The 10,233-nt window shown below is 51.2% G+C and overlaps 1 protein-coding gene across 1 annotated transcript; it reads left to right on the top strand.

Moving 5' to 3' along the window:
• Positions 1–934: 934 nt before the first annotated feature.
• SOX11 (SRY-box transcription factor 11) lies at positions 935–9,666 on the top strand. The gene has a single exon (XM_003354937.5). The coding sequence runs from the start codon at positions 1,295–1,297 to the stop codon at positions 2,636–2,638; it is 1,344 nt and encodes a 447-aa protein (XP_003354985.1). The 5' UTR covers positions 935–1,294; the 3' UTR covers positions 2,639–9,666.
• Positions 9,667–10,233: the final 567 nt, after the last annotated feature.

Genomic DNA, 10,233 nt, shown 5'->3' with positions numbered 1-10,233 from the left:
TGTGTGGAACCTCTCAGGTCCAGGACCCGGTTTAGAACCAGCCTGGGTGGTTAGATTGAAGACGAGGACCTGGCCCCAGCCGAACCCCAAAGACCGTTACTCCGGCCTCCGACAGGGGCGGGGCCCGCGGGCACAGGGCGCAGCCAAACCCACGCCGCGGCGTCTCCAAACACCGTGGAGGAGGGAAAACAGACGGAGAAAAAGGACAAAACAGAATATGCGAACGGGGAAGGGGGAAATACAGCCTCTCGAGCTTTGAAAGCATATCTTTGCCTTAGAGAAAAGGAGAAAGGGAAGAGGAGGAAAGAGTCCACGTGCCCCAGGAAGGTTGTTGTGTTAAAGCGCCACCTTCCGTCCGCCCGGCTCCCGGAGCCGACTCCGGAGATGCGCGGCGCGGGGGAGCGGCTGAGCCCCCGGGGGCGCTCCGGGGAGCAGCTGCGCCCAGGCGGGCGGGCCGGGCTGCACCCGCCCTCTTAGCCCGTGCGCGTGCCCGAGCGTGCGCGCGCGGGAAGTGTGCGCGCCTCATCTGCTCTCACCGACGGGCCTCACGGGCACCCGGCACAAAGGGGCGCTGGGCCTCTCCCGGGACCTGGTTCTGGGCTGGCTCCGGCGCCAGGACCAGCCCGGCTGGCCCCGCGCGCGCCAGCTCAGCGCGCCGCGGGCCGGTGCGCGGCTCCCGAGCATCCCGAGGAGAGGCGCATCTGTGCACACAAGCGGATTTTTTAAAAATAACATATTTCTAGACATGCCTCCTCCTTCTCCCCCACCCCCCATCTTTGCAAAGCAGCCCCGAGGGCGGGGGAAGGGGGAGGGGCCGGGGAGTTAATAAAGGGAGATGGGCGGAGCCGGCCCCCAGCCATTGGCTGGGCCGGGGAGTGATGTCACCCATATGACACCCTGATAACTAGTTGGGAGAGAGCCCTCAACTTTTTGCAGAAGGAGCGCGCGCGCCTGGGAGTGCTCGGGGTTCGGCGCTCGCGGCGGGAGCCACGAGCCGGAGAGAGGGGTCCCGGGCTGCTTCGACCGCCACCGCCGCCGCCGCCGCCGCCGCCGCCGCCGCCGCCTCTCCGGTCGGGGCTGCAGCTCCCCGCGCGCGGGCGGCCGTCGCCGCCGAAGCCGCCGTAGCCGCTGTGTGCAGCCTGGAAGGGGGGGCGGGGGGGAGGGGGGGAGCCGCAGACGCGGGGTGCCGAGGACTTTGCAACTTGCCCGGGAAGGTGGAGGGGCGAGAGGGGGAGGGGGAGTTCCGCACGAGACCGAGCGGCCCGGGTTGGAGCGCCCAGCCCCAAAGCGGATCATGGTGCAGCAGGCCGAGAGCTTGGAAGCGGAGAGCAACCTGCCCCGGGAGGCGCTGGACACGGAGGAGGGTGAATTCATGGCTTGCAGCCCGGTGGCCCTGGACGAGAGCGACCCGGACTGGTGCAAGACGGCGTCGGGCCATATCAAGAGGCCGATGAACGCGTTCATGGTGTGGTCCAAGATCGAGCGCAGGAAGATCATGGAACAGTCTCCGGACATGCATAACGCTGAGATCTCCAAGAGGCTGGGCAAGCGGTGGAAAATGCTGAAGGACAGCGAGAAGATCCCGTTCATCCGGGAGGCGGAGCGGCTGCGGCTCAAGCACATGGCCGACTACCCCGACTACAAGTACCGGCCCCGGAAAAAGCCCAAAATGGACCCCTCGGCCAAGCCCAGCGCCAGCCAGAGCCCCGAGAAGAACGCGGCGGGCGGCGGCAGCGGGGGCGCGGGCGGCGGCGCGGGCGGCGCCAAGACCTCCAAGGGCTCGAGCAAGAAATGCGGCAAGCTCAAGGCCCCCGCGGCCCCCGCGGCCGGCGGCGCCAAGGCGGGCGCGGGCAAGGCGGCCCAGCCGGGGGACTACGGCGGCGCGGGCGACGACTACGTGCTCGGCAGCTTGCGCGTGAGCGGGGCGGGCGGCGGCGGCGCGGGCAAGACGGTCAAGTGCGTGTTCCTGGATGAGGACGACGAGGACGACGAGGACGAGGACGAGCTGCAGCTGCGGATCAAGCAGGAGGCGGACGAGGAGGACGAGGAGCCGCCGCACCCGCAGCTCCTGCAGCCTCCCGGGCAGCAGCCGCCGCAGCTGCTGAGACGCTACAACGTCGCCAAAGTGCCCGCCAGCCCCACGCTGAGCAGCTCGGCCGAGTCCCCCGAGGGCGCGAGCCTCTACGACGAGGTGCGGGCCGGCGCGACCTCAGGCGCCGGGGGCGGCAGCCGCCTCTACTACAGCTTCAAGAACATCACCAAGCAGCACCCGCCGCCGCTGGCGCAGCCCGCGCTCTCGCCCGCGTCCTCGCGCTCTGTCTCCACCTCCTCGTCCTCCTCGTCCAGCGGCAGCAGCAGCAGCAGCAGCAGCGGCGGTGAGGACGCCGACGACCTGATGTTCGACCTGAGCTTGAATTTCTCCCAAAGCGCGCACAGCGCCAGCGAGCAGCAGCTGGGGGGCGGCGCGGCGGCGGGGAACCTGTCCTTGTCTCTGGTGGATAAGGATTTGGATTCGTTCAGCGAGGGCAGCCTGGGCTCCCACTTCGAATTCCCCGACTACTGCACGCCGGAGCTGAGCGAGATGATCGCGGGGGACTGGCTGGAGGCGAACTTCTCCGACTTGGTGTTCACGTATTGAGAGAGGCGCCCCGCTTCTCGCTCTTTCTCTCGGCGGGTGCAGAGCAGGGTTCCTTGGGAGGAAGGTGGTCGTGATGATGCTGATGATAGCGATGGTGGTGGTGGTGTCGATGGTGGTGGTGGTAGGGTGGAGGGGGAGAGAAGATGCTGATATTGATATGATGTCGTGACAAAGAAATTGAAAAAGATGAAAATTTTGGTGGAGTTAAAGTGAAATGAGTAGTTTTAAAACATTTTTTCCTGTCCTTTTTTTGTCCCCCCCCTCCTTTATCGTGTCTCAAGGTAGTTGCATACCTAGTCTGGAGTTGTGATTTTTTTTTTTTCCCCCTCAAATGTGTTTTTGTAATTACGATTTCTTTTTCCTGAAATTCGCGATGGCAACAAAGGCGGAGGGGACAGGGCGGGGGAGGGGAGGGAGGACCCGCTCCGGAAGGCGCTGTTGGAAGCTTGTTGGTCTTTGAAGTCTGGAAGACGTCTGCAGAGGATCGACCCTTTGGCAGCACAACTGTTAACGCTAGGGAGTTGGTTGGAGATTTTTGGGGTTTTTTTCTTAAGCGATCTTAAAGAACTGGTGATTTTTAAAAAAACAGACAAAAAAAAAACAACAAACAAACAGAAACAAAAAAAGGGACCATGGCAAATTTTTTATTTTATTTTATTTTTTGGAGGGAGAAAACTGATGTCTTCTATGCATCCGATTCTTAACAAAACTGCAGGGAGCTTGAAAAAATGCAGACTGTACAAACGCTTACAAAAAAAAAAAAAAAACTGTGAACTGACTTAAGATCAGAGTTTACTTTTCAGATCAAATTGTTTATGGTTTTACAAATGTGATTTCTACTTGCCAACTTTTTTTTTGTAACTCGTTCCCTTATACCTCCTTGATTGAATACCAGACAGCCTAGACCTCAGTACAAAAGGTATTGAAACATTTTTGATACATAACAGACCTCAGTCTTTTTTAAAAATTAATATATTTTCAGGCGTATTTTTGTACAGTGAAAAGGGAACATTCTTGCTGTGTTTTTTCAGTAAGACTTTCAGGCACTTCTTCCCTTTTGATTTCTTTTTTTCCTCTGTTTTTTAGCATGCAAGTATGTTGGTACGTTATGTCCTGGTTTTAAAAAGGATTAAAATTTTAAAATAATCCTTGCATCTAAAGGCCTTGTGGTTTAAAAAAAAAAAAAAGCAAACTTTTTTTTGTACAGCTATAGTAGAGATTTGTTCAATATTTGTAGGTAAAGATTTATTGAAAATGGTGATATAGACCTCAGAGCTGTTATCTTAGTTTAAAGATTGTATATGTACTGTACTATAGTAGGACTATGTATCTCATACGCTGTGATATGTGGATGGGGCCCCAGATGGAAGGTTTGAAACTGGATTCTCGATTTTTAGCAAAAAGGAAAAAAAAAGGCACATAGTTTAAAAAGTTTCTCATTTTGTGCAATATAATCTAAATAAAATACAGACCATCTGCATATTTTGTAGCAAATGGTGGCAAAGCAGACTCAATGCACTGTCGACATCATTGCCTGTTTTTTTTTTTTTTTTTTTTTTTTTTTGTGCTGGAAGTCTGTATCTTGACAATTTTAATAAATCAGCTGGAACTGATAGAAACTCACATCGCCCATAGTCTGTATGGAAGTCATACTGGCGGTTCTGTTGTCGCAGCGCATTCAGTGACGAGGCCGTTGTGTGCGCGGGTGGGAGGTGGCAGAAGAGAATTCCACGTTTAGGGGGCTTAGGCTGGAAGTGCTCACTTGGCAGGCCCACTTCTTTTTTCTCTTCCTTCGGTGGCTGGTTATTAAAAACCGGGGTGGAGGATGCTTTCTCTCAGCCTTTCCTCTCCTCCCGCCCCCAAACCCCCATTTCCTTTCTCACCTCCTCCTCCTCCTCCTCGACTCCCTCCCTCCTCTCCCCACCCACCCTAGCGGGCGGGCGGCGCGGAGAAGCTCGGGGAGCTAGCCGGGAGGGGCGGGCTTGGCGAGGACCCGGTTTCCAGCGCGCGGTCAGTGTCCAGAGCTCGCGGGGTCTGCGTTCTCTGCCAGGAGCTGCGTCGGGGCTGCGCGTCGCGGTGACAGCCGCCGTTGGGTGGCCAGCGCGGAGAGCGCTCGGATTCCCGCCGCTCTCCCTCTTTCGAAAGGGTGGGGACAACCGTTTACAGTTTTGAATTTTTTTTTTTTTTTTTTTTTTTTTTTTGGAGGCTGCATCTTTGCCCGTGCGCAGAGGTGCATGCTGATGGGAAGCGCGGCCACAGTTCCTGACCTCGAGCGGTGACCGGCGCAGGGGAATGGTGGTCGGTGACAGTCTCTTTCGCTGCTCCCTTGGCGGCGGGAGCGCGGGGCCTGGCGGGTCCGAGGCTGGGGAAGGAAGGCACGGAGGGTTGGCCTAGGGCAGCGGGAGGAACTTGGCATGGCTCCTGTGCGCCTGGAGCCGCGGCCACTAGCCTGTCCGTGCGGGCAGAGCCGCAGGAGGGGGCGGGCGGAATCGAAGAAGCCTGGGCGGCGGCCAGGGACACAGGGGACTGAGCCCCGCAGCCCCGGGACCCGCGCACGCCTTGCCCTCTTCGCCCAGCCGCCGCGTGCGCCTCGGCGTACCCCACCCTGGGGCCCGGAGGCGCGCGGGCACTGTCGCGCCGGCGCCCCGAGGCCGCTGGGTAGGGAGGGGAGCCGCCGGGCAGCGGGGCGGGAGGGAGAAGCTGGCTCTTGGCCGCTCCGGAACCTGCCTCCGGGCGGGCCGCCTCCAGCAAGGTGGTTTGGCTTGCTGGTTCTCCTGTGCCAACTTGGGGACTCGCTGGGGACCGTTTGCCCGGCCAGTCCACCCTCTTCTCCCCAGTTTTCCTTTTTTCAGATCCGGGCCTGCGTCTCCGAGCCCCCGCGGCAGGCCCCGGCTGGCGAGCGCGGCCCGCACGCGTGCCGCTGCCTCGGCTCCCTGTCGGTGCCTTCTGCCGCTCCTTCCCTGGGGTCCGCGCCGAGGGAGGCAGGGAGGCCGCGGGGAGGCCGCGCCGGGCCCAGAGCGCCGGCGGTCTCGCTCTACCTCTCGAGCTGAGGCGCCCGCAGTGGGGGACGTTTTCAGTGGCTAATTGAAACCCGGTGCAAAATCACCACGATTCTCATCTTGACAGACACGAATGATTTCCCAAGGTTTGGTCTCCAATTTGAGCCCGAGATTTGGCGAGACCAAATGGAAGCGTCCACACACTGCTGGGCGCTGCTAGGCCCACGGGGCCTCTGCCTCCTTCCTGCCTGGCCTCCCACCCTCCCCTGCTTCTTGCCCCCGCGCTCTCTGCTCAGCCTCCCGGGAGCCTCGCTCCCCTCGGCGGCGGGGGGCCTCCGCCCCAGCCCCCACCCCTGGGTGCGCAGCTGGCCAGCTCCGGCTGCGGATGGACAGATTTCTGTGGCTGTTTCGTTTCCAGGAACCATCAGAGTTCAGTAGTACACTTGGGAAGAGAAAGGGCTGATGGTGCTAACAGGTTCTCAATATAGAACTGGATTTCTGGAATTGTTTACCTTTTTTTTTTTTTTTTTTTTTTCTTCCCCAAATGATAGACTGATGTATTCATGGGTGGGACATTTATTTTAGCCACGAATAATTGAACCAGCGGTTTACAATTGAAACTTCTCTGTGCTGGTGATTTTACGTGGCGGCCCTCTGCTGCAGTTCTAAAACTTGTTGAAAACACACACCCATTTATAAGACTGAGTCTATGTATTTTGAAAATCTGAAAACGTTGCATGTATTTTATGTTTCAATCATAGATGAATCGGACATTTTCTGTGGTGAGGTAGAAACTTTAAGTGAATTAGTAACGTGTAATAATTGGGCTTCAGAATGGAAATAGTCTTGACGAAAATTTTAAAAAGCTGTGTAGCCTAAGTTCTTGATAGTAAAAGAAGAGAAAAATAGATGATCGGCGATCTAAAAATGAAAACCTGTTAGAACTCAGGACAGGCGCTTGAATGCGCTTTTAACAATATTTAAGGCTGTTTTGATGAATGCATTGTGAAAATCATTCTTAATGAATTCTTTATGAATGTCTAAAACATAATATAATACACAAGGTATTCTTGCCACTGGATAGTCTTCAATAAAAGTTTAATTGCATTTTTTTGGTCTCTTAAGTAAGTCTTATTTTTAACTAAGCCTTGACAGAATATTTGTAAATGGTAACGTGGGGGGAGGGGCGCTGAGTGCGCTGCAGCCTAGTTGGGGGGGGGGCGGTATCCTGCTGTTTATAACTAGTTCACAGACTTACTATGGCATTTTGCTAAGATTTCCATCTTGAAGAACTTGAACCAGCATTCTCTTATTAATTCTCTAAACTGTGGAAATACTCTTCCAGTTCTACACTCTGATACGCATCCCTTTTATTAAAAAAAAAATTATATATATATATATGTAATGCTAAGGAAGGCAGTGTATTTCAAGTGTGCTTTTGCAAATACTACATATGTTGTGAATGACTACAGCCACAGGGCAAATTATTTGTAGAAAGATTATCTTTTAGCTGGAAAAAATCATTAAAAACATCTTGGGCAGAGATGTTTCTTTTTAATGGTAATCAAGGGGAAGTGATTTAAATATGCATGCATCGAGCAGTCAGGAAGATTTCGCTGTTTTTTTGAGAAAGAAAAAGACTCTCTGGGAGTTGAAACCAAAATCATTTGATATTGGTAGAGTTGGAGAAATTTACATTTGTTTTTCTCTTCAGAATTGAAAGGACTTGCCCAAGGAATCTGAGAAATCGGGCACATAAGTTGCTCTATTTTAAAGTAGTCATTCAATATAAATATATCAATCCTAACTTTTTTATTCTCAGATATGCTGAATAATATGTATATTATTTTTCTTCTAATGGGCATATGTATCCTTGTGGACACTTCGGAGAGAGGTTTTCTTGGGCTCTCCCATTTTTAGACTCTTTATACTTCGTACTGTGTGGTCCCCTGCTTTTAACAGATTTCTGAGGCAAATATATTTGTGCTTTTTTCTTATGTAGGATGACCAGCGAAAATAGTTTACTAAGTTGTCAATTTTATCAGTAGAGAAGAAACTTTCTTTATTACAGCTTCAGGGAAGATTTTTTCAGGATATTTCTCAGTTATTGTAAGGGCCAAATTTTATAAAATTTCCATTAGGAATGTCGGTTTCAAATACCCTTTGTATAGCCTAGGCCTGTGAGGTTACCAAGAGTCGGCCTTACGTATCCAACACAGGAATTCATCCTCCCCCAAAGTATCCATCTCTGTAGGATGACTCTTTCACATGCTTTTCGGAGATCTGGCTTCTTTTCATTATCGGTTCTTTCTCACTGTTCATTTATTGGGTTTACTCTACCATATTTTTCCCCCTTTTCTGTGGAGCCCCCGCTTTCAATCACAATAAAGATTAAACACAATTCATTAACGTCAGCTCTCTTTCAATTTGCTTTGCTCTTTGCTTTTTTTCTTCCATCCTAACACATCTTTTTTTTTTTTTTTTTCCCCACTGCGGTTATTTTGTTTAATGCTACCTATATCTGCCTAATTAGTTTTATCTACTCCATGTGGATGCAGTGAGTTTTTAAGAGAATTTCACAAACAAGTAGTTTTTTAGTGAACTTAGAATTTTAAAGGAGACCTATTTTTATACTCAGTAAAAGCACAAACGTGCAGAAAGTATAAAATGGCTTACAAAGGGAAACATACGTTCTTAATGTTCCATGTATAAAAGTAATAATTTTCTTGGGTAGAGATACTCTGAAAAGATTCAATACCTCTGCCAGTGCACAGATAGGACTGTTTTCCGTGACTCGGGAACTTCTGTCGCAAACAGATCACTGCTCTGTAGAGAAAACAAACCACTAAGAGCAATAGGGTCAAGCTGAGATGTGGTTTGGTGTGAGCGATCGGTGAACGGAGACAACGCAGAGGGGCAGACACGGGGGCTTCTCAAAGGTTTGATCAAACTTCTTTGACGTAGACACGCAGACCTGGATTTTCTCTGCTGTGAAAATGACAGGATGAAGCAATATGACAAAACCGAAAATGTGTTTGAAAAAAGCCTTTAGGGTCCTTGAAGCAAATTTTTGAAGCTTACCTTATTTTATTAGACCGAGTCCATTCGCTCTTAATCTTAAGAAAGAGCAGCTGGAAATAATGATGCTCATATGCCAGGTAAAGAATTTTGATCAAATAGGTAGTGACCAAGGGCCCCCTACCACATTTTTCTTATCCAGCTTGTGTTCAGAAACACAATGCCCCATCCACTGAATCCCAGAGGGAGAAACGTTATATGCCATTACCATGACTTTCCCATTTTGTCTATTTTTACTCTTGTACATATGTTGTGGGTTTAAGAGTCTTTGGCATTTGTTCCGTGACACCTTTTTTTGAATGGACTGTTTTAGAAGGGGGGGGGCGCTGCTTTTCCGGTTGGGGATGGCAGCCCACAGGGCTTCCCAAAAGCCACCAGGACAGAGCCACCTGACGCCAGAGCAGTTCCAGCATGATGCTGTCCAAGTCTGTATTTTCAGAGCCACTCCAGGTTTGGGAGCAGGAAAGAAGCCCTTTTGTGTAGAAGTCTGAGTGGTCTGTGGGGGGACCTTTTGTAGAGTTTGCATGCCAGCGCGTGACTGAAGGCTGGGAAGCAGGGACCGCTCGCTCCCCAGGCCTGCGCTGGAGGATGACGTGTGTCCGGTAGCACTAGGGGGAGAGACAATGCATGGCAAAGTTTCGTCTTCTGTAGACTAGCATGCAGAGTTTCGTGTGTTAAAACAGTGTATGACATTGCTGTATCAAAGTTGTAAAATTAAGCATTATTTATTGAAAACTATGTATTTTTTTGTAAAAACCTGATCACATAGAGCATATCCGTGGCTGTGCTTGTACTTCAGTGGGATCAGCTCCTTGCCCCAGCCCCCTTGGTATGCAGTGTTATTGCTCAGGGTTGAAAATAGGACACCCCGATGTCTCTTTTGCAAGAGCTTTTTCACCGAGGAATACATTTGTTCAAAAGACTCTAATAAAAGTGTGTGATCGATCTGCACCTGTGGTTTTCACGTGACTTTTTTTCCTCCCAGTTTTGCATTTGATACCCACTGTCCCATTCCCAAAGTGTCACCCCCAATACCATGGCCGGGTTTGGAAAGTATGGGGTGTCAGCCTGGGGAACAGTAACTCCCCCCAGAAATGCTCCGGGCGGGATTGAGAGCTGCTGACAATTGGAAGAAGCATGCGTCAACTGGCCGGCGGGGTAAAAAGCACAGACAAATACAGAAGGGTAGATGAACATATTTTGTCAGAAATGCTTGAAGTAGAAAATGGAGGAAAAATATCAGGGACAGTTGTTGAATTGCTGTTGAATTCAATACCAGCGAACTCCATTTCTCTGTGTCTTTTTTTTTTTTTCTATAACAATTTATAGTGTAAATGTATTTTGACATAGGAATCATTCTGTATTGAGATTCTTGATATAAAATACTTTTATGGAAGCCTGTAGGTGATCCATGGAATTATGATCAGAGTTCTTAAAAGATGTGTTTCCACGGTGAGTGTTTGCTGAATATTAAATTTGGTTTTGTAGAAACGTTTGTGTTGCATTAAGAAATTTTCA

The sequence above is a fragment of the Sus scrofa genome, chromosome 3 (assembly GCF_054392235.1).
Source record: "Sus scrofa isolate SSC_HxYL_T2T_F1_AM1 chromosome 3, Sscrofa_HxYL_maternal_Yorkshire_Landrace_v2.0, whole genome shotgun sequence".
NCBI lineage: Eukaryota > Metazoa > Chordata > Mammalia > Artiodactyla > Suidae > Sus > Sus scrofa.
The sequence above is the reverse complement of the archived record's forward strand: the minus strand, read 5'-3'. Positions and strand labels throughout refer to the sequence as shown.

What these genes read in the sequence shown, in the direction of transcription:
- SOX11 (XM_003354937.5), top strand. Translation starts at nt 1,295, where the DNA reads ATGGTGCAGCAGGCCGAGAGCTTGGAAGCGGAGAGCAACCTGCCCCGG.